Source organism: Jatropha curcas, chromosome 4, assembly GCF_041381405.1.
Source record: "Jatropha curcas cultivar XTBG-Jc1 chromosome 4, XTBG_Jcur_1.0, whole genome shotgun sequence".
NCBI classification, from domain to species: domain Eukaryota; kingdom Viridiplantae; phylum Streptophyta; class Magnoliopsida; order Malpighiales; family Euphorbiaceae; genus Jatropha; species Jatropha curcas.
The window spans coordinates 22,915,142-22,938,153 of NC_143154.1; the positions used below are offsets into that span (position 1 = coordinate 22,915,142).

At 31.2% G+C, this 23,012-nt stretch overlaps 1 protein-coding gene and 1 pseudogene across 8 annotated transcripts; one reads left to right on the forward strand and one right to left on the reverse strand.

Moving 5' to 3' along the window:
- The first annotated feature begins 1,590 nt into the window (after positions 1 to 1,590).
- On the forward strand, positions 1,591 to 14,244 carry LOC149497009 (cold-responsive protein kinase 1-like; annotated as a pseudogene). Its single transcript, XR_016320322.1, has 8 exons — positions 1,591 to 1,913; positions 10,540 to 10,946; positions 11,075 to 11,194; positions 11,837 to 11,964; positions 12,097 to 12,310; positions 13,115 to 13,346; positions 13,668 to 13,818; positions 13,942 to 14,244. The product of XR_016320322.1 is annotated as a cold-responsive protein kinase 1-like (transcript).
- LOC105647245 (pentatricopeptide repeat-containing protein At5g66520) lies at positions 10,220 to 16,360 on the reverse strand. Of its 7 annotated transcripts, none has more exons than XM_089720472.1 (4): positions 14,526 to 16,360; positions 13,972 to 14,278; positions 10,827 to 10,936; positions 10,220 to 10,703 (listed from the first exon to the last, which is right to left on the reverse strand). In XM_089720472.1, the coding sequence occupies exon 1, from the start codon at positions 16,227 to 16,229 to the stop codon at positions 14,745 to 14,747; it is 1,485 nt and encodes a 494-aa protein (XP_089576598.1). In that variant the 5' UTR covers positions 16,230 to 16,360; the 3' UTR covers positions 10,220 to 10,703; positions 10,827 to 10,936; positions 13,972 to 14,278; positions 14,526 to 14,744. The 7 variants fall into 7 exon arrangements, with proteins under 7 accessions (XP_089576598.1, XP_089576599.1, XP_089576600.1 ...); XM_089720473.1 differs by having other exon boundaries at positions 10,819 to 10,936; XM_089720474.1 differs by having other exon boundaries at positions 10,827 to 10,957.
- Between the last annotated feature and the right edge of the window lie 6,652 nt (positions 16,361 to 23,012).

Here is a 23,012-nt window from a genome sequence, read left to right on the forward strand (position 1 = left end):
GTTACAATCATATGGAGAGTATAGGACTCTTGAATACTTAAATTAAAAAGAAAAACAAAAATACCTTAGGAAGGCACGTGAATAGTTAAGGGTCTAAGGAATGATTTATAAATCAAAGTTTGGAATATAAATGGTGTTGGAGCATGTGGCAATAAAGCCAGCAATAATATCTATTTAAACTTGAATAAGAGAGGATTGATAGACTAAAGACTTAGTTAATTAAGACCTCACTTTAAATGGTGGAACTGTAGAAGGGTGATTCGAAAACTTTAATCTAGAATGTGGTTCAGAAAATAAAAAGTTAATAATAATAGTCAATACAAGTTAGAAATGACTTGTTGAAATTGACTTAATAGGATACCCAAAAGATAAGATAGACTTTGATATGTCATAAATACGTTCGTTAGGTTGTATTAAGGTTAGGTCTTAGGAAATTTTGCTAAATGTTTTCGGGTTGATGGGTATCAGGTAAAAGATGAAGTTCAGGATAAGTAATAATAAATGTTGGGTTATAATATTGGTGGTTAAATAATTAATAAAAGTAATACATTATCATTACAAATGATTTAATATGCAGTATAGGTGGAATGAAAGATTATCAGAAAGAAGTAATTAAGGTAAACTTAGAAGAGTACAATTGTGAAAAAGCAAATAAAGAACCATTATAATGAATTGTTGGCAGTTCCTCGCAACAATTCTAAAAAAAAAAAAAAACCAATTGAAAAATACTCGTAGAAATAAAGTCTTATCACAAAATCATAAATTTCTGAATCTGATTCTACAATAGAGTTATAGATTCAGATGCATAATAAATGAAATTTAGGAAATAACAACCAAAGAGAGAAGAGAAAGAGCTTTTCTTTCTTTTAGACATTGTTCCTTTTTATCTCAAAAAAGGGACAAATTTAAAACCCTAACTATAGCTTCACATCAATGACTTGATAAAATATAATTAGCCGACATAATATGATTAAAAGGAGAAAGAAATTATTTAGAACTTATCTACAGTATTGAATCACTGAAGAGGAGTGGAGCTGCAGATTGTAACTTTTAATTAGAGTGATTGATGTTATTTCATAATAATTTAACGTTTGAGATTGGAAAAAATGAACGAAGGGGTATAGAGTGTAACAGATTGAAAATATAAGGGTATAGCAATCTATTTTTAAAAATATAAAAATAATTTTTTGTTCTGCAAAAATATATAGGTACGATTATAATTTTCCCTTCATAAAATCAATAATTAATTAAGATTCAGTTTAACTTGTAAGTAAAATTAGTTACAATTGCATAAAACACAATTAAAGAAAACCTAAATCTTACATTTTAAGCTTAAAAAAATTATTAGAACTCTCCCATTTGAAATTGTCAAAGAAGAAAAATCAAACTATTATTACAAGAACAAAAAGAAAAAAGCTGTTTATATATCCAACTAAAAAATGTGTGGGTTCACGATCTCATTCTTTCCTTGTAAAAGAAAGAAAATCCCTTAGGAAGAACAAAATAAGAAGAAAGATAAAAATGAAGTCAAAAACCTGCAATAATAATATTATCTTTACATTATTATTAGCAATAACATGGAGCTCGTTTATGGAATTCAAATTCGTAGTTTCAGACTCAGGAATTAAACTTGTATACGAAGGTTGCAGCAAGGAGAACGTCTCCACCAGTTTATCGGAGTTCAATTCCAATCTCAACGACACCTTCAGGAATCTTAGGTCGCAGCTCAACGCTGGAAACCATTTCGCCGTCGCGAACCAACTTGAAGGCCCCGTTGTGTATGCAATGGTGCAGTGTAGAGATTACATGTCCACCGCCGAATGTATTGCTTGTTTCTCTGCGGCTTCTATCGAAGTTCGCAACTGTTCCGCCACTATCGGCGGCCGTGTTGTCTACGATGGCTGCTTTCTCAGGTACCTTTTTTTTTTTTTTTTTTTTTTTTCAATATTTAACATCTTTGTTTTATGATAAGTAAATGTAGAATTTGGTTCTATGTAGAAGTTTGGCTTGTAACTTCATAATCTTTAAAATGAACTCAACACACAAATGATCCAAACAAAATTAACTGTTTAAGACTCCCTTCCTCCACTTTTATCTGTATTTAGGGTTTTTATGATAAGATCAGTTAAAAAAATAAAAAATCTAGGAAATAGTATTGTGTTTGGTAGGTAAGGGTAAAATTGAAAAAAAAAATTAATGCTCATTATCTGACAAATAATTTTGGATTAAACAATATAAACAGGACAGATAAAAATAAGTATAAATTTTATACTTAAGCCTAATTAATGCTTGTGTTCCATAATTTTGTTCAGTCAATGAACCAACATGATTCAACATAAACTAATAAAATTCTCAAATTGTTCTTGAGTTGCTGTAAATTGTTTTATATCACTAACTTCACAACATGAATATATATGTTAAGATTTACTACTCAAAATATGGGTGTTTTTACATATATAGCATCGTATTTAAATTCTCACAATTATTTCTAAATATTTTCATCTTTATCATAATTAAGTTAATAATACTAATTTATTTTCTTTAAGATATTTTTTTAAGTATTGAAGAAAGGAGATTTTAATATATGGGAATATGTCCAAAAACAAATAGCATTATTGGTTTTTTTTTAAGTAAGAGCTGAACTGATTCAAATAGTATGCTAAAATATTAATTAATTGAACCCTAACAAATACTTCCAACAAACTTCTCAACTACCAGAGTTCAATTTGCAATTGAATTAATGAGGATACTAGTAAGCAATTAGAGGATTTTTTTTATTCTTTTCTTTTCTTTTCTTTTCTTTTTTAGAGAGTAGCAATAAGGAGATTTTAAAATTCTACAATTATTTTAAAATTCTGATATATGAAAAAGAAATAATGACTTTAAATAGGTCAAATAGATATATTATTCTATAATTAGCATATATCAATCTTAATCTTGTCATTTATTTACTAATTGAGATAAGAAAGAGATGGTCCGTATTCAATATGATGATGGATTACATAAATATGATTAATATGGTAATCAATTATTGATTTGATATATAAGTATGGTTTAATATATTATTTCGCCCTAAATTTAGGTTTTGTTGCAATTTCACTCCAATTTAAGCTTTATGTCAATTTCACCGTGAACTTTAGCTTTTGTTGTATTTCACTCAAATCTCAGCCTAAACTTTAACTTTTTGTTGCAATAGCACTCTAAATTATTATTAGAACTTAAATTGTAAATAAAAAATTGGTTCACTTTTGACAAGGAGCTTGGATTAACTTAATATATTTGTGTGAATGAGAGAGTTTAGATTAATAGTAAAGACAATCTCTATTATTATTTTTAATATTTTAAATTTTTTCTTTAATTGATAATAAATAATATTTAAAACTTAATTATTTAATACATGAAATCTTTTTAAAAAATTAGAATATAATTATTATTATAGTTTGATTTTAATATAAATTTTGAAATAATTATAAAATTTAAAAACAAAGCTATTATCAATTTATTTGACTCATAAACTATTACAAAATTGTAATATTTTTTTATCAAAATAGATATAAGATATAATTATATTCTAATTTTTTTAAAAAAAGTTGTTCATGTATCAAATAATTAATTTTTAAATATTACTTAATATCATTTAAAAAATAATTTAAAAATATTTAAAATAATAATAGAGATTATTTTTACTATTAACCCAAATTTCTTCACTCACACAAATGTATTAAGTTAACCCAAACCCAGGGTCAAAAGTGAATCCATTTTTTATTTACAATTTAAGTCATAATTATAATTTAGGGTGCTATTGCAACAAAAGATCAAAGTTTAGGGTAAAATTGGGATAAATGTTATATTAGAGTGAAATTGTAACAAAAAGTTAAAGTTCAAGGTGAAATTAACATATATGTCAAATTGGAGTGAAATTGAAACTAAACTTAAAGTTCAAGGTGAAACAATATATTAAGCCTATAAATAGTGTACCAAGTGTTGAAAAGTATTTTCCTATAAACATAACATAAGGTTCTTCATCATTTTAGAAAATCTGCCAAAAGAAAATCTAATTGCAGCATGATCACTAAATTGACTAGCTCATTCCACTAAGACATAATAGTTATCCACCACGATATCTTTCTTCTTGTCCTTATATGTATATATATTTGTGTTATTGGATTAATTACTCTTGATTTTCTAGAATTTAGGTTCAGTTTTAGATAACATTAAATTTCATTCAACCCTTTCAAAAAAAATATTCAATTATTTCAATTTTTTAGATATTCAAACTAAATCAATTGAATTACATGTTAATCCATATCTCCTCTACCTTGTTCACCACTCCACTTACAATGCGCTACCTTTTTCATTTACTTTTTATTTTATTGTTCAGCCTAAAATAGGTTGGTACTTGTTAGGTCTGCGTCTATCAAAATGTCTTTTTGGGCGTACGACGGGTAGTGTGGCTTAACGCACCGTGAGCCTATTAGTCTAGTAAGAAAAGGCACAAATAGAGACATAGACAAAAAGGGGAAAGAAATAGATGAGGAGATAGAGAGAATGCAAAACTAGGAGGTTGAAAAAGAAGAGAGAAATGGGGAGAGTTAGAAGAAAGGGAAGAGCATTGTTGTGATTAACTAATATCATTTCTAATAACATTACTTTCCGTGGTTTAAAAATAAACCCTAACTGCTCTGGTCTTTATTTGCCCTAAGGCACGTTTTGATTGATATTCTCAAACTTTCACCATTGTTTTGTGTTGATTTTTGGTACGATGGAGGATGGAATCTTGTCTTTGTCTATTAGAGATGAGAAAGATGAAGGTTTTCAGGTTAGAACGGATGTAGTAGAGCAGGAACCAGAGTATGCTTTCTGTTTAGTGGGCATGTTCCTTATTATGAGCCTTGTTTCGTTTGCAGCAATGCAAAACCTTTTTCTTGGTCTCTAGCATCCCTTAGGGGGTGTTACCATTATTGATCTAGGTGCAAATAGGTATCTTTATCATTTTCACAATGAAGTCGATATTAAGCGGGTCATGAATGGCTCTCCTTGGAGCTTTAATAGAAACTTATTGATTTGGCATCACATGCAAGAAGGAGAAGATCCAATGCACATCCCGTTGCTTTTTGTTGGCTTCTTGGTGCAGTCCATGACCTGCCTAAGGGACTTATGTCATAATCAATGGCGAAACTGTTAGGGAATTTATTGGTAAGTTTAAGGAGCATGATTGCATTAATACTTGTGAATTCTAATCCCAACTTCATACGGATTCGAGTTTCTTTGGACACAAGGCTGCCACTACGTCGACGTAAGAAACTTATAATTCGATCGAGGGATGCTTTCTTTGTACAGTTTTGTTATGAGAAACTATACATCTTTTGTTTTTTGTACGGTAAATTAGGACAATGATAACTTTTATGAAATAAGGTTATTGAAAAAGAAAGAAGAGCTGCAATTTGAATGGGATGACAGAATTAGAGTTCCAACAAGGGGGGAGAGTCAATCGGTGAGTGGATGGTTAAGGGAGGAAGGGAAGGAGAGACAAGAGGCGAGGGAGGAGGGTTTGTAAAGGAGTAGTCTTTTCTTTGCACCCAATAACAAGCATAGGGAATTTAGGGAAAGCTTTTATATGAAGGGAGATTTAGTAGGGTTTAATGATATGGGGAGAGAAGGGATGATGGATTTAGACATTATGAATCTAGGACTAGGAAGAGAAATACTCATTACTTATGAGAATGAACCCTTCGTTAATAAAGAGGATAGGAAAAAAAGACCTAGGAAGTGTGCTTTTACAATCTTCAAATTTTTCTCATAACAAGGATTAAACTGAAGTTATTATAAATTCTATATCGGCTACTCCTGTGAAGCAGAACAGTCGGAAGAAATGAGACTTCTAAGATGAAACTGTTTAGGGATTGGCAACCCTCAAACAGTTTGAATGCTCAAGGAGATTATCTTGAACTATAAGCTGGATGTAGTGTTTTTGTTGGAGACTTGGGTTCAAGAAAGCAAGATCAGTGAGGTTTGTAGGATTGGCAGGGGTGGGGGACTTTGTGTGTTTTGGAACAATGATATGAAGCTACAGGTAATGGGTTACTCAAAATGTTTTATTAATTGCCATGTGTTGGTGGAGGATTGGGTAGTTTGTGTTACTGGGTATTATGGATGTCCAGAGCAAAATCGTAGGAGAGTGTCGTGAAACCTTCTTCGGGCTCTAGCTGCTTGAGATGACAACCCTTAGATTTTGTTTGGGCGATTTTAATGATATTTTTAGAGCTAAAGAAAAGCAAAGGGGTTGGAACAACCGCTGTATTTATTGCAGGGCTTTAGAGAGGCAATCATTGACTGTTGGTTGGTTGAAACACCTTGGTTGGGTTATGAATTTACGTGGGAGCAGCAATGAGAAGGTTGCGTTAGTATCAAAGAAAAACTGGACCAGGCTTTTGCTAACTCAGAATGGTGCAATCTATTTTATGATGGCCACACTTCCTGCCTGCCAATGCCAGTATCAGATCATCATCCGATGCTATATGATTCGGTTGTAGAAAAACAATTTTGGGGGACTAGAATTTTCAGGTTTGATAATTCTTGGGTTCTTGAAGTAGCTTTTGAGTAGGCCATTCAAAGAGGACGGCAATCGAATTTCATGGGTCTGGTATGGATAAAAAATGGAACTGTGTAGAAGAGATTTAGAGATGGAGTCGAGACAGGAATAGAGCTTTGCACTCACGAAAGAATCTGATTAAGCAGCTTTTGGATGAACGCTATGAGCAGGTTTCGAAAACAAAAATTGATTGCCTTAAAGTGGAACGGAATAACATTCTAGAATTGGAAGAAATTCAGTTGAAACAATAGCTAAAACACAGTAACTCCTTCATGGTGATAAAAATACAAAGTACTTTCATGCATGCATTAAGGGTTGTAGTGTGACTAATAGGATCCGTGGTCTGAGGTTACAAGATGGGTAGTGGGTCGAGAATGAGGGAGCAATTCACAAAGTAATCCTTGACTACTTTTCTAATCTTTTTTCAAAAGCGGAAGCTGATCCAAGTCGGGTAACATACCTTATTCATAATAAGGTTACTTTGGAAGAGAATGAAGCTTTAGGCTTGAACTTTTCGTGTGATGAACTGAAGGAAGCTGTGTCCAGTATGCATCCAAACAAGTCACTAGAACCGGACGAACTAAATGCTATGTGTTTTTTAGAAATAATGGCATATTATTGGGCTTGATGTGGTGAGGGAAATCAATGAGTGGCTGTGGCAAGGTATTTTTTTGAATTCCTTGAATGATACTCTTGTTTTCCTAATTCTAAAAATTAATAATCCTGAGAATTTGAAAGATGATAGACCCATAGCTTTGTGTAATGTATTATATAAGATAATCTCTAAAGTTCTCACCAATAGACTTAAATTTGTTCTTCCCCACCTTATTTCGGGTAGTCAGTCAGCTTTTGTTTAGGGTAGGCTTATTCAGGATAATATTTTGATTACATTCGAAAATTCATAATATGAAGAGGCAGACTTCAGGGTGAGAGGGTAGAGTAGCTCTTAAGATTGATATTAACAAAGCTTATAAGGTTAATTGGAATTTTTTGAGGGTGATGATGAAGGGAATGGGGTTCTATATGAAATGGATTGAGTGGATTATGTTATGTGTTACTGGTGTCAGATAATATTTTGATTACATTCGAAAATTCATATTTTGTTTAGGGTAGGCTTATTCAGGATAATATTTTGTTTAGGGTAGGCTTATTCAGGATAATATTTTGATTACATTCGAAAATTCATAATATGAAGAGGCAGACTTCAGGGTGAGAGGGTAGAGTAGCTCTTAAGATTGATATTAACAAAGCTTATAAGGTTAATTGGAATTTTTTGAGGGTGATGATGAAGGGAATGGGGTTCTATATGAAATGGATTGAGTGGATTATGTTATGTGTTACTGGTGTCAGATACTAGGTTCTTTTTAATGGGGATATGGTAGGGCCTTTTTTGCCTAAGAGGGTTCGAGACAAGGCGATCTAATCTCTCCCTATTTATTTATGCAAAAGATTTATCACTGTTACTGCAGGAAGCAAAAACAAAAGGGTGGATTCACGAGTGTAGGGCGAGTAGAAGGTGTCTTAGTGTGTCCCGTCTTTTTTTTCGCTGATGATTCAATTCTTTCCTTTAAAGCTAATGAGGTTGAAAATTGTGTTGTTAAAAATATTCTTTAAGTTTATGAGGTGCATCGAGGCATGCGATAAATTTTTCTAAGTTTGGTGTTATGTTTAGCCCGAATGTTAGTTTGCCTACTCAGAATTCAATTCAAAATGTTTTAGAAGTAATTAAGATACATATTGCCGTTTGGAAAGAGGTGAGTTAAGGAAGGATAAGGCTATATAAGGCAACCCTTACCTTCCTTTACTCCTCAATCTCAAATTTTGTTACACCCCAAATTAGAGTATAAGGGAAGAGACACCGGTAACTAAGTATTTTATATTACATTTAATTATTTATCTCTCTCTTTACGCTTCCATTAATTCAACCATTTCCAAACATCAACGTAATTTTATTGTAACTTCTCTTACCATTCCCCTTCCTTACTCTTTTGTGAATTATCTTTCCCTCACCCATCCAAACAGTGTTAAATAACACCATTGATATTTATCATTCGCAATAAGTTACAAATTCAAAATATCAATTACCAAACTTATCCTTTCTATTGTATACAAATATGGGCCCCCATGTTCAAGCGATCTCCTAAATTTGTTATATTTTCATGGATAATTCTAGTAAATGTCATATTTTGACTTATTTTTAGAGATTATCAATTTGACTTTTCAGTTTAAATTATTGTGAGTTTAGGTTTGTTTTCACTTTTATATCTTTTTTTATTTTGTTAGGCGTTAGTGTTCTAATTGCTTAGTGTTTCCTTTTTTAATTAATTTTCTATTTTAATTATCAGTGTTTTAATTGTTTAGTGTTTCCTTTTTTATTAATTTCCTATTTCTTTTTCTGCTGTCTTTTTGCAGCCTCCATTATTTTCGACATCATTCTTTCTCATTTTGTTGCTGCTGTCTATTATTTTTATTGTTTGTTCTTCTCATTATTGGAGCCTCTATTATTTTCAACATCATTCTTTCTCATTTTGTTGCTGCTGTCTGTTATTTTTATTGTTTGTTCTTCTCATTATTGGTGTTCCACGTTTTTTGGATTCTATTTCTCATCTACGATTTTATTTTTATATAATATAATATATAATATATGTAACATTTCAGGCATACCAAGATATTGTCTGCTTTGGGCTCAGGCCCATACGGTTTTGTTCCTGGGCCAGAGAACCACCTCCTAGCCCAAAATGCGTCTTGGTAGCTTAAAGCCTGCCACACTTTTTGTACATCACTTCCACCTTGTGTTTAGCTAACGTGGAATTTGCCTAAGGTGTCATAATATATATATTGTATTTATTAATATAGTGTCATCCTCGTTGTTGAATCATATAAGTTATATAGGGATTGCTCTTACAAATTCCAATTTCTTTGTGTTTTCTTTTTTTTTTTTTTTAGAGTTTCTTTTTTTTTTTTTTAGCGTTTCCTTTTTTTTCAGCGTTTCCTTTTTAACCAATTCTTTTAGTTTCATGTTGTTTAAGGTTACTTTGGATATTTTTATTTTATTTTTTACCAAATGTATTAGTTTCTTAATATTTGATATTTTATAGCATTTACTAAAAACTGAAGCCCTCTGTGTGACATTTGCCTCATTGCCTCTATTTTCATGGGTTCAAGCATTGGACAGTTTACTTGGGCCTGCTATTTGAGCCTAAAATTAGGCCGGCGTCAGCATTTGCTTTATTTTAGCAGATGTCATATATTTAAAAAAAAAAAAAAAAAAAAAAAAAAAGTTTGATCCCAAAACTCTTTAGGGAGGAATCGAAACTTGAACGAGTCCAGATACAATTAGAGTTTGGCATTTTCAAGTTGATTTACTATCCAACAAAAAATTGGAAGCGAAGCTTAAATAGCCATTTCCACAACTTAATTAACATCTTCTGTAATATATAGTAATAACAAATATATCATGCAAAGGAAGGTCCAATGTCTCTTTCTTTTTTTTTTTTTTTTTTTTTTTTTTTTTTTTTTTTTTTTTTTTGTAAAGAAAAAAATGGCATCAAATATTCAGGTAAGGTGTGTTCAGACATGAACCCCTACGCAAGCCCAGAAACATGAATATCAGCTCTCAGACAAGTATTTGACAAAATAATATAGTATTCTTGTTAATGTTATTTTGAAATTCAACCCGGAAACTGTCCATTAGAACCAGCAATTAGTGAAATACATGTTTAGTAATATAAGACTTCAGATGATCAGAAGCTCAAACCTGTAGGTCCATGCCAATTCAAATGTACAAAGCAATTTGTTATTTAGTTAGAACAAATACATGATCTTCTTATGCATCATATGCCCAATTATCCATTAGTTTATGCTGCCTTTACTTTTTCCACATTTCCAAAAATAAATATTTTCTGCAAGGCAAACGGAGCCTCAGTGTTTTCTCCCCTTATTTTCAGGTACGAGACGACTTACTTCTACGGGGAGACCACTCAAGAACCCAACGGTGAGTACTGTGAAAATCAAAATACATCTCTGGCTCTGGGTGCCGCTTTCCGAACAACTGCAGATAGCTTGTTAAGAGATCTTCAGATCGCAACACCAAGGATTAATGGTTTCTTCACTGCCAGTAAGAGAGACATAGTAGGTGTTAGTAATGCATCAGTTTATGGCATTGCACAATGTGTTCAAACAATTGATATGAGTGGCTGCTTAGCTTGTATGCAAGTGGCTTATACCAACATACAAAGATGTCTTCCTGCGACAGACGGTAGAGCAGTTGATTCTGGGTGTTTCATGAGGTATTCAAATAAACCTTTTTTCGCCGATAACCAGACTATCAATCTTGATCCGTTCCTGAAAACAGGTGAGACTTATCTGTAATGACAAAAAATCAAGCTCAATTTGTTTTGATTAATCTATCTTTTAACTTGAAAAGACTTCTCTTTTTTTTCAACTTTTTATTTGCTTATCAATTTTGTTGGGTTCTTACAGGAAGTTCAAGCAAAAAGACAGCTCTTATTGCAGGAGTGGCTGGAGGTGTAGGTCTTATTTTGCTTATAATTGGGTTGTTTGTATGGTTTAAGCTTTCAAGGAGGAAGGCAGCTTCTAGAGGTAAAGCAAACAAAAAAAATATGAATTTCAATAAATGCATTCTTTATTGAAAAGCAGGATTCATTTGGATTAGAAAATTAATCACAGCATAGGAATAGAATAGTTGCGCCATTGTAGAGAATACTATTCCTCATTCATGTATATTCATAGATTTGAAAATATTTGTTTCATGAAATAATTATTATATATTTAGGATTTCAATGAAAACTTGAGGCTACAAAATAATTAATCTCATGGAAAAGTTATTCACAATCTAAAATTTGAACCAAAACTAAGAATAGCATTCCAGAAGGAATGATTATTCTACTTTCATCCTATTATATGCTATTCTATAATCCAGATGAGGTCATTTGATACTTTCTTTAAATTACTAGAAGTCTTGATATTATGTGATAACTAAAAATGCAGAAGCATCAATGCCTCATTTGGTTAGATAGGAATGAATAGAACAGCTCTTTCTATGTATTTACTCATTATGGAAAAATATTTGTTAACATAAATTTGCTATAGCATGGATTATCTAATTACCTATCTATTTCATGCTATTAAATGAAGCCAACTGTTCAATGTTTGAGCTCTATTATTCTATTTTTCAGTTTATATTCCTTGAATGAAATTCTAAAATAATTTCCTCCCCCGCAGCCAACATATTAGGTGCAACTGAATTAAGAGGCCCTATAAATTACAACTACAAAGACTTGAAATCAGCAACAGGAAATTTCAAAGAAGAAAACAAACTAGGAGGAGGTGGTTTCGGTGATGTATACAAGGTAAAAAAAAAAAGGTGAAAATGCAACTATATCCAATAATATTACTATATTGCTTTCTTCTTGTTATTGCACTTTCAATTTCCTAAAGCAAATGTTCACATTTGTTGCTGATTTGCTTTGGGCAATAAACAGGGTACTTTAAAGAATGGGAAAATAGTTGCAGTAAAGAAACTAGCTCTAAGCCAATCTAGAAGGGCACAGGCAGATTTTGCAAGTGAAGTTACACTTATAAGTAATGTTCATCACCGGAATCTTGTCCGCCTACTTGGTTGTTGTAGCAAAGGACCAGAATTACTTCTTGTTTATGAATACATGGAAAATACCAGCCTCGACAGATTCTTATTTGGTAAATTAACTTCATCCCTACTACATAGTATATTTATCACATTATCAAATGGTTTTATAGTGGAAAAGTTTTTGGATTGAATCAAATAGAGCTACACAACAATCCAAGTCACCAGGCTCAGGTTAAGTTTAACATAGACCTAACCAACTGGTTTGGACCGAACCAGTGGGGGAGTAGATCAATCCCGATTTCAGCCCCAAGGAATGAAAACCGGAACCAGCTCAGGACTACCAATCAAACAGATAGCAGGGTTGGTCTGGTTCCAAAAAAGAGAAAATTTGTAAAGTTATAGCCTCCAGGTCTTCTTAGTTTATTTATATATACGTTTTCATTTTGTAGATGTCAAAAATGACCCTTTTTTTTATGAAAGTACACATTTTTTTTTATGGAAGTACACTTTTTTTTTTTTTTTTTTCTTTTTGTAGATGTCAAAAGTTTCCTTTTTTTTTTATGTAAGTACACATTTTTCCTTTTGCACATTTATAGCCTCCAGGTCTTCTTATGTATTATATATTTTACATTTCAATATATTGTATAAAATCGAGAACTCAGCCCAAATTTGAATCACGTGTAAACAAACTAAGTTCTATCACTGTGATACTCAAGTTAGCTCCAGTCAATTACAGCAGCAGAATCATATAGCTTCCTACTTGCTCTTGGTTATATGGAACAGTGGGATTTAGAGATTCAAGATGTTGAAATGTCATAATTATCAAAATCATCTAACTATTAGAACTTTTAATTGGGGCAAAGAATGACATTTAAAATTGCTTCATATAATTTATTTATTTTGTTTGAGAACAGGTAAAAGAAAAGGATCTCTGGTTTGGAAACAAAGATTTGATATAATCCTTGGGACAGCTCAGGGTCTTGCTTATCTGCATGAACAGTTTCATGTATGCATTATACACCGTGACATAAAACCCAACAATATTCTTCTGGATGATGATTTCCAGCCAAAAATAGCAGATTTTGGGTTGGCAAGACTTCTGCCTGAAGATAAAAGTCATCTAAGCACCAGATTCGCTGGCACATTGTAAGTTAAGACTTAATGTTGCATTAAAACACTTCAACAGCTCTACTATGCACACACAATACGTACTGTGTTTAGACTCGCATGTGTGAACTCAGCATCAATACAAGTCCCAAGGGAATATGTGACAGCATCTATGGCATCATAGCATAGATGTTGTCTAGACCTAGCATTGCTCATTTAGAAAAGGGGAGAGAGCTTTCCCCGTCATAAGCGACTCTGCTTCAATTCTAACTCGTTCAAGTATCATTATGTATGACTACATAAAAAATGGACTTAGTGCTTTGTTTTCTCTTCTGATAGTGATTAATACTGATGAATCAGGGGATATACAGCACCTGAGTATGCAATCCATGGATAATTATCAGAAAAGGTGGATACCTACAGCTATGGGGTAGTTGTCCTAGAAATCATTAGTGGCAAAAAGAGTAGTGAGATGAAAGCCGACCCTGGCTCTGATTACCTTCTCAAACGAGTGAGTACTAACAAGGCTGGACATAAATTTATATGTTCTCCAATTTTTCAACTTCTACTTCAAATTTAAACTTGTTTAATTAGAAATTGTTTCTGTCTTACATTTCTTTATGACCTAAAACAGGCATGGAAACTATATGAGAATGGAACACACCTGGAATTAGTCGATGAAAGCTTAGGCCCAGATGAATATGAAGCAGAAGAAGTGAAGAAAATCATAGAGATTGCCTTGATGTGCACTCAAGCTTCACATGCTTTGAGACCAACAATGTCAGAAGTGGTTGTTCTGCTCAAAAGTACTGGTTCAATGGAGCACAGGCCACCAACTAGGCCTCCCTTTATTGAATCTGAAGAAAAGGTGGTCATCCATGGGGACAGGTCCACATCCAATGCCACTGCTTCTATAACTCAGGTGTCGGGTCGCTAAACGTTTAGTATCCACACATTCTTTACTACATTTCCTATGATACCAAAAGGATGTTAATTGGGATACCACCGACATATACAATGTTATTCAACCACCAATATGCAGTAATTACTAAAGTGCACAACTTCAAGCAAAATAATTTGACCATTGAAATGTTATTAATTAAAAAAAAAATGTGCAGCAGTCAACCACAAAACCACGACATCAGTTTTTTCAAGAAAACTATGCAAGGTATTAGATTTACAGGGATGTTCAGTTTTCTAAACCAAAGTGCTTATCACCTTAAGTTGCACCATGTTAAAGCAAGCAATGATCTTGATGTTTCGCCAACAAGGCAAACCCTCATTTCTTTGATGCATAGCGATCGGACATAACAACCTGAACATACTCCAATGTCATATTATCATCAACACAGCTTTTTAATTGCTCGCTAATTCCAATCACAACAACATGATATTCCCATAAGTACATGGAAAGATCTATCCAAAGCACAATGCACCTTATCCTCCATCTGCTTCAATTAGACTGCAACCTGGCACCTTTCTTACTTTTTTATCTTCCATTCCTTTCCTTACCCTTGCAACATCACCCCATTTGTTAGCAGAGGCATACATGTTTGAAAGAAGAACATGTACCCCACCATGGTCCAGATTCAACCGAACCAAGTTATCAACTGTTTCTTTACCTAACTCAACATCACCATGAACCCTACATGCATTGAGTAATGCACCTAAAACATAAGAATCTGGCTCCATTGGCATTTCTCTTACGACTTTCTTTGCCTCTTCTAACTTGCCAGCTTTTCCCAAGATATCAACCAGACATCCATAGTGCTGAACTTGTGGCTCAATACCATATATCTTACTCATGTTTTCAAATATTCTCAATCCTTCATCCATCAGGCCCATTCGGCTGCAAGCATTTAACACACTTACAAACGTAACATCATTTGGTACAACTCCTTCATTCTGCATCCTTTCAAACAACTCAATAGCAGCTGCACTCTCACCATGATTTGCTAAACCTGATATCAAACAAGTATAAACGTAGACATCTCTTTTTGGCAATTGATCAAATATGCAAAAAGCAAGGTCGATACGTCCAGACTTTGCATACATGTCAATGAGCGCAGAGCCAAGTATTCTATCCAATTCAATTCTATTTTTAGTAATGTAAGCATGTATCCACCTTCCTTCATACAAATCACCAAGAAAAGCACAAGCAGTAATTGCACCAACAATGCCAGCATGATTTGGCCGAAACCCAGATATCTGCATAGCATTAAAAAGCGCAAGAGCCTCTTTAAACAATCCAACTCGTACATACCCAGTGATCATCGCACTCCAAGAAACAGAATTCTTCTCAGGCATTTTATCAAACAGTCCGCATGCAACCATAACTTGCCCAGATTTCAAAAACCCATTAATCAAAGCAGTCCATGTAATAACATCTCTATTAGAACTCGCATCAAACAATTGACAAGCATGATCCATGAAACCAAAAGTTGCAAATAAATGAATCAACCCATTTTGAACAAAGTCATAGGACTCCCAGCCCAATTTGATGGCTTGGCCATGGCAAGCTAAAGCCAAGAAAAAATCATTCAAGTCAGTGCACGCTTTGAAAAGGAAAGAGAAAGTATAGTTATTAGGCAAGAAATTGCTTCGAAGCATATGCTTATACAAAGCAATAGCTCTGCTGGGTTCAGTTGCTTCAGCAAAAGCTCTGATCATGGTGTTCCAAATGAAGGTAGATCGAAATTGAAGGCGAAGAAAAAGTTGGTAAGCGTGAGAGAGATTTCCGGCCCTGGAGACTGCACAAAAAGAGATGATTTTGGCAGCGGCATAGGGGTCCTTGAGGGTGCCTGAAACTGTGAGATGGGACTGGATTTGCTTGATTTGTGAAAAAGCAAGGCATCTGTCTAAGAGGAAGACGCTTTTCTTGGTAGCTTTTACATATATGGAGGCAGATATGGAAGCCAACATAGGTATTTGATAAAATGCCAAAATCAAAGTGTGGTTTTTGGTGATGGAAATAAAAGAAGCTTCCCTGCGGAAGCAATGTTTGGAGCTATGGAGATAAAATAATGGGCGCCGAAATAATGAATTAGTTTTGTTAACAAAGAGAGAGAGAGAGAAAAAAAAAAAAAAAAAAGCAATTAAATGGTTGAAGAATGGAAAATTTACTGTTGTTTTTACGTCAAAAGGAAAAAAATAAAGTAAAAAGTAAAAACTCTCGGTTTTACTTGGATAAATCAACAAAAATAACCTCAAATATGTAATTTCTTGTAAAATTATTCCATTTGGCCTTTGTATCCTGATTTTTTCATTTTAAAATATAGATTTATTAACACCTTATCCTTAAGTGAAACTAGAACTTTAAAATAAAATATTATAAACATGGTACCATAACTTGGCCTCTTTAACGTTCCTACTTCTACCTTGCGTAGGACTTTATTTGGCAGCAGCGTTTAAAGCAAAATTTAAAATTTTAACTGTGTCAAAATACTGTTTTTGTAAATTACATCGTTCAGTAAAATAGTATATATAAAATAATTGTTAGTGAATAAGCTAGGTTATCCATTTAACGTTTAGCGTTTCCATTTTTTGATTAAAATTTTTTTTGACAATTATGTTATTAATTAACTTATATTATCCTTATCCTTATACTTAATTAACTTATATTATCTTTAATTAATTTATATTAACATTAGTTTAAAGTCTTTTATTATGGTATTGCAAGTCTGCAATTAAGTTAAAAAATTACATCATTTTACATAAAAATTTAACAAAATAATTTAATAATGAATTAGTAGAGGAATATGTGAGGAAATTGTATTATCATTCTAGAAATGATAATGATTTAAACTTATATAGTTAGACTATACACTATACATTGACATTCTTTTTTATAATGAGTTCACTTATATAGTTATAAGTTAAAATTATAACTCAATATTTAAATGTCCCTTTTTATCATTTTAAAATAACAGCTAATTAAGCAACTATATTTTACTGAACACTTTTATTCCAAACAGTTAACAACCAATATTTATTTTTTACCGATCACTTTTACTATATTTTTTACGGATCACTTTTACTGTAAACAGTTATATAAACAGCTAACAACTAATATCTAATAGCTAACAGTTATTAAAACAGCTCAGTAAAACCGCTAACAACTAGTATTACCAAACAAACCTAAAAGAAAAAAAAACGAACATGCCTACAAGAAGGAAAAACGAATGGGCTCTAAAAGAAGGAAAAAATGGTTATTCCATAACACCATTGATTGCAGCTTATAAATTGTTGATTTTGTCCAATCTAGTATGGTTTTCAATTTTGGCACCGCTTCATCGCCAAATACATTGTCAATCGGATCGACTATCTCTTGCACTAATGGATTGTTTGGATGAAGATAAAATATATATATATATATATTTATTCTCTTTTGTTGGTATCAGAGCCTAAGGATTTAGATCTACTATCTGTATACATATAAAGACTTCGTTTTAGTATATATCTTAAGCGGTTTTGACTTTGCCTACTGAACCTATTCCTACTGAACCCATGAGTAAGACCCATGTGAGTGGCATCGAAAGGATATAACCAGGAGGGTATAACCAGGTAGTCATTAAAGCTTTTGGTATATAATAAAATGGATCCTTTCTTATGTAGATCGGCTAGTAGTAATAAATCTGAAGACTCAGATAACTCAGAAATTAAAAGGGTAATAAATAGAAATGAATTAATTTTACAAGATTTTAGTAAAGCTATTGATGAATGGGAAATTTCTAAAGTTGATAAAGAACAAATTGATAAAATCTCTAAATTTAATTTATTTAAAACTGATTATATTATTAAAACTGAAGAAAGAGATTTCCAATTAAGTAAACCTTTTGAACGTATAACTCTTTTGTCTTCCAAAACTTTGCAACATCATAAAAATAAAAAATATAAATATATTCATATAGGATTAATTCAAGTTGGAATAAAGCCCTTAACCAGAGAAGGATTAAATACTAGTATTCTTGCAGTAGTAAGAGATGCTAGATTTTTAAATTTTCAAGATTCTTTATTAGGATCAGTTGAGACTAGCTTAAGTGAAGGACCGATCTCCTTTGAGGTCTATCCAGATATGACTGTCTCATTAAATGATTTAAATATTCTAGAAAGTATAGTTTTGGAAATTAAAACTCATAATTATAAAATGAAGCAATGATCAATTCCTATAGCTTTAATATATAAAATTCATTATAAAGCAATGAATTCAGCTTTTGGAACTAAATATAAGTTACAACCTAAAATTGGTGAAACAAGATTTTTGCAAACAGATTTAACTAAAACCAATACGGTAATTCCTAAAACAATTCAGTGGAAGGATACCACACTTCCAGATGAATGGATTTTGGAAGGGGTAGTACCTCCTCCTATTCCTGAACCAGTAAAACCAAACGTAAATTTGCAAAAAATTGAACAATTTGAAGATGGTAAAGTAACTTTAAAATTTAATCGCAGTCAAAGTATGAGGTATACAGGGTCATCTTCCTCTGTTACAACAGATGAAAATGATAAACCTAGTTCCTCCATACCTTCTGTGATTTATGCTAAATACAAAGATAATGAATCTAAACCAATTATTCAAACCATAGTAAAACCAAGATATTCAACTTCAGATATTCCAAGTAAAATGAAAGGTGTTGATTATAGTAATTCTATACCACAGGCAGTTTATAATCCTATAGATAATTATGTAAATCAACAGTCAATCTTAGTCAATTCACCTGAATCACCAACAGCTTCAGCTATCACTGAAAATGTTAGTGATATAAACAGAGAATTAAATGTTCTTAGTAAAATAGATATTGAGAAAAGTTTAATAAAAGAAATATCTAAAACTAAAAATTTACTTAGAATGAAAAAGATATTAAAACTATACACTTTTGAAGAATTAAAATATGAATATTTAGAATATAAAATAAATAATCAAACTAAAATTAATTTCTTTGATTGGTATAAATTAATTAAAGAAAATAAATCTGAAAAAGATTTAAACCCTATAACAATTAGAGATAAAAGACCTGAATGGATAGTAAATGAACAAACCATAAAAAGTGATTTTCCTCCTAAAACAATTAGTAAATTAAAACATCAAGATCATGAAATTATCTGTGCACCATATAAAGTTGCTCGAGATAATGATACAAATAGTAAGATAATTGAACAGAATAACTTTAGTAATGCAAGTTTAATTTGTTTAAACTCACAATTAAAACGCATAGAACATATGCTCGAAGATAAACCCTTAGTTACGGAAAATATAAAAGGTAAAGAAATAGTAAAATCTCACATATTTAAACCTTACCAAATTTCTCAGTCAAGTAAAAAAGAATTTGTAAACAAATTAAAAGATCAATTAAGCAAACTTGAAGTGTGTTCAGAAAATACCCAACACGTAGTTCCTGACACCTCCCCTTCAAGAAACATAAATATGATAGAAGAAAACACCAACTCTGATGTTAGTGAACCTGACTCAGAAAATATTAAACAATTTGAAATCAATCCTATAAATCATCATAGAGAAATAGTAAATAGGGCACCAGACCTAGGGATAATTGATAAACCTAATACTATATCTCAATTTAAATATAATGCTTCAACAATCTATGAATGGAACATAGATGGTTTAAGTGAATATAATATCTTAAGTGTTTTGCAACAAATGACAATGGCTGCAAATGCTTATAAAACACAGTCAATCATTTCTGATAAAGCTATAGCAGAAATCTTAATTGCTGGATTTACCGGCCAACTTAAAGGATGGTGGGACTATCATCTCACTGACCAACAACATTTAGAAATCCTAAATTCAATTCAAATAGATGATGAAGGTGAACCTATATATGATGAAAATGGTGAAGTAATCCAAGATGCAGTGTCATCTTTAATTCTCACTATTTCACTTCATTTTATAGGAGATCCATCTCACTTAAAAGATAAAAATGCAGAGTTACTTAGTAATTTAAAATGTAGAAACTTAGGTGATTTTCAAAATTATAAAACGACTTTTCTCACTCGATTAATGTTAAGGGAAGACTCTAACCAAAGCTTTTGGAAAGAAAAGTTTTTAGCTGGGTTACCGTATTTCTTGGGAGAAAAGGTTAGAAATCATATTAAACAACAACATGGTCAACCTATACCTTATAGTAAGTTAACCTATGGACAATTAATTAGTATAATTCAAAAGGAAGGATTACAAATATGTCATGATTTAAAACTTCAAAGAACAATAAAATATAAAATGCAGAAAACTAAAAAAGAATTAGGATCTTTTTGTAAACAATTTGACTATAGTATAACTTCTCCACAGAAATGTGATGGCCAATGTTCTAAAACAAATAAACCTAAAAAATATTATAGAAATAAATACTCTAAAAAACAATATAGGTCTACACCTAGTCAAGATAAATTTTATACTAAAAAGAGAACAAAACCTTCTTATAAACACAAAAATAAACAACCTTCAACTAAAACTTCTTATAAAAATTTGACTTGTTACAATTGTGGTAAAAAAGGACATACATCTAAATTTTGTAAGTTTAATAAAAGATTACATGAATTAAATTTAGAAGATAATGTTTTAAATAAAATTTATGAATTATATATTGATTCGGATTCTTCGGAATCTGAGATAAATGAAAGTGAAAATCAAATTGATGAATTAGGAACTACTACAAGTTCTTCCAGTTCATCAAAATATTCTTTAAACATGTTATCTAAAGATCAAAGTAATTTATTAACAGTAGTTAATGGTATTAAAGATCAAGAAACTAAAGCTAAACTTCTTAAAAAACTAATAAAAAGTTTTGAAGAAGAAAATGAAGTAAAAAACATTACTCCTAAAATTCAGTCTAATACTTATGATTTAACTACCATTTTAAATAAAAATAAACCTAAAAAGGTAAATGCGGATGAATCTACTAAAGAATTATATAAAGAAATTAAGGCGCTAAAACATGAAGTAAAAGAATTAAAAACCCAACTTCAACAAAATTCTAAAAAAATAAAACTACTAGAATCCCAACTTATTTCCAGTTCTTCCTCAGAAGAAGACGAACCAGATAATAATTTAAATAGAAAAATAAATGAATTAGATGAAGATGTAGATTGTAATTTTCTCAATTTATTACAAGAAATTACTTCACGAAAATATTTAGTAAAAATAAACATTCAAATAAATGATTTTGTGATAGATGCAATTGCACTCTTTGACACAGATGCAGATTTAAACTGTATAAAATCTGATCTAGTTCCTAAAAGATATTGGTTAAAAACTAGTGAAAAATTAAGTACAGCCAACAAATCTAAACTTGAAATTATAGGAAAAACAGATGCAATAATCATAAATCAAGAATTAGAAATAAACACAGTATTTTTACTATCACCTCAGATAAATTATATGGTAATATTAGGCACTCCATTTATAAATCTCATAACACCATATTCAGTTAAAGAGGATTGTATTAAATTTAAAATAAAAAATTGTAAAGCTAAATTGGAATTTACAGAAAAACCTAAAAAGAAGCAATTAAACTTATTAAAAGCTCATTCGATAAAAATTTTAGAAATTAACTCTTTAATAAAATCTAAAGAAGAAAATATTAAAGATCTAAAAAATAATTTATGTCTTAATAAAATTGAAGAACAATTAAAAAATGCATTTATACAAAATAAAATAAATAACCTAACAAAATTTATGGAAAATACATTATGTGCTGATCACCCAAATGCATTTTGGACTCGAAAACAGCATGTAGTGGATCTACCATATGAAAAAGATTTTGATGAAAAAACTATTAAAACTAAAGCTAGACCACCATATTCAGTTAAAGAGGATTGTATTAAATTTAAAATAAAAAATTGTAAAGCTAAATTGGAATTTACAGAAAAACCTAAAAAGAAGCAATTAAACTTATTAAAAGCTCATTCGATAAAAATTTTAGAAATTAACTCTTTAATAAAATCTAAAGAAGAAAATATTAAAGATCTAAAAAATAATTTATGTCTTAATAAAATTGAAGAACAATTAAAAAATGCATTTATACAAAATAAAATAAATAACCTAACAAAATTTATGGAAAATACATTATGTGCTGATCACCCAAATGCATTTTGGACTCGAAAACAGCATGTAGTGGATCTACCATATGAAAAAGATTTTGATGAAAAAACTATTAAAACTAAAGCTAGACCAATTCAGATGAACTCTGAATTGATAGAGCATTGTAAAAAAGAAATTCAAGACTTAGAAAATAAAAAGTTAATTAGTAAATCTAGAAGCCCATGGTCTTGTGCTGCTTTTTATGTCAATAAAAATGCAGAAATCGAACGTGGTGTTCCCCGATTGGTAATAAATTATAAACCATTAAATACAGCTTTAAAATGGATAAGATATCCAATTCCCAATAAAAAAGATCTTTTAAAAAAATTATACAATGCAAATATTTTTAGTAAATTTGATATGAAATCTGGCTATTGGCAGATTCAAATTGACCCTAAAGATAGATATAAAACAGCATTCACAGTTCCATTTGGTCAATATGAATGGAATGTAATGCCTTTTGGATTAAAAAATGCTCCGTCAGAATTCCAAAGAATTATGAATGACATTTTTAATCCCTGCTCCCAATTCTGTATAGTCTATATTGATGATGTCTTAATATTTAGTCAAACACTTGAACATCATTTTAAACACCTAAAAACATTTTG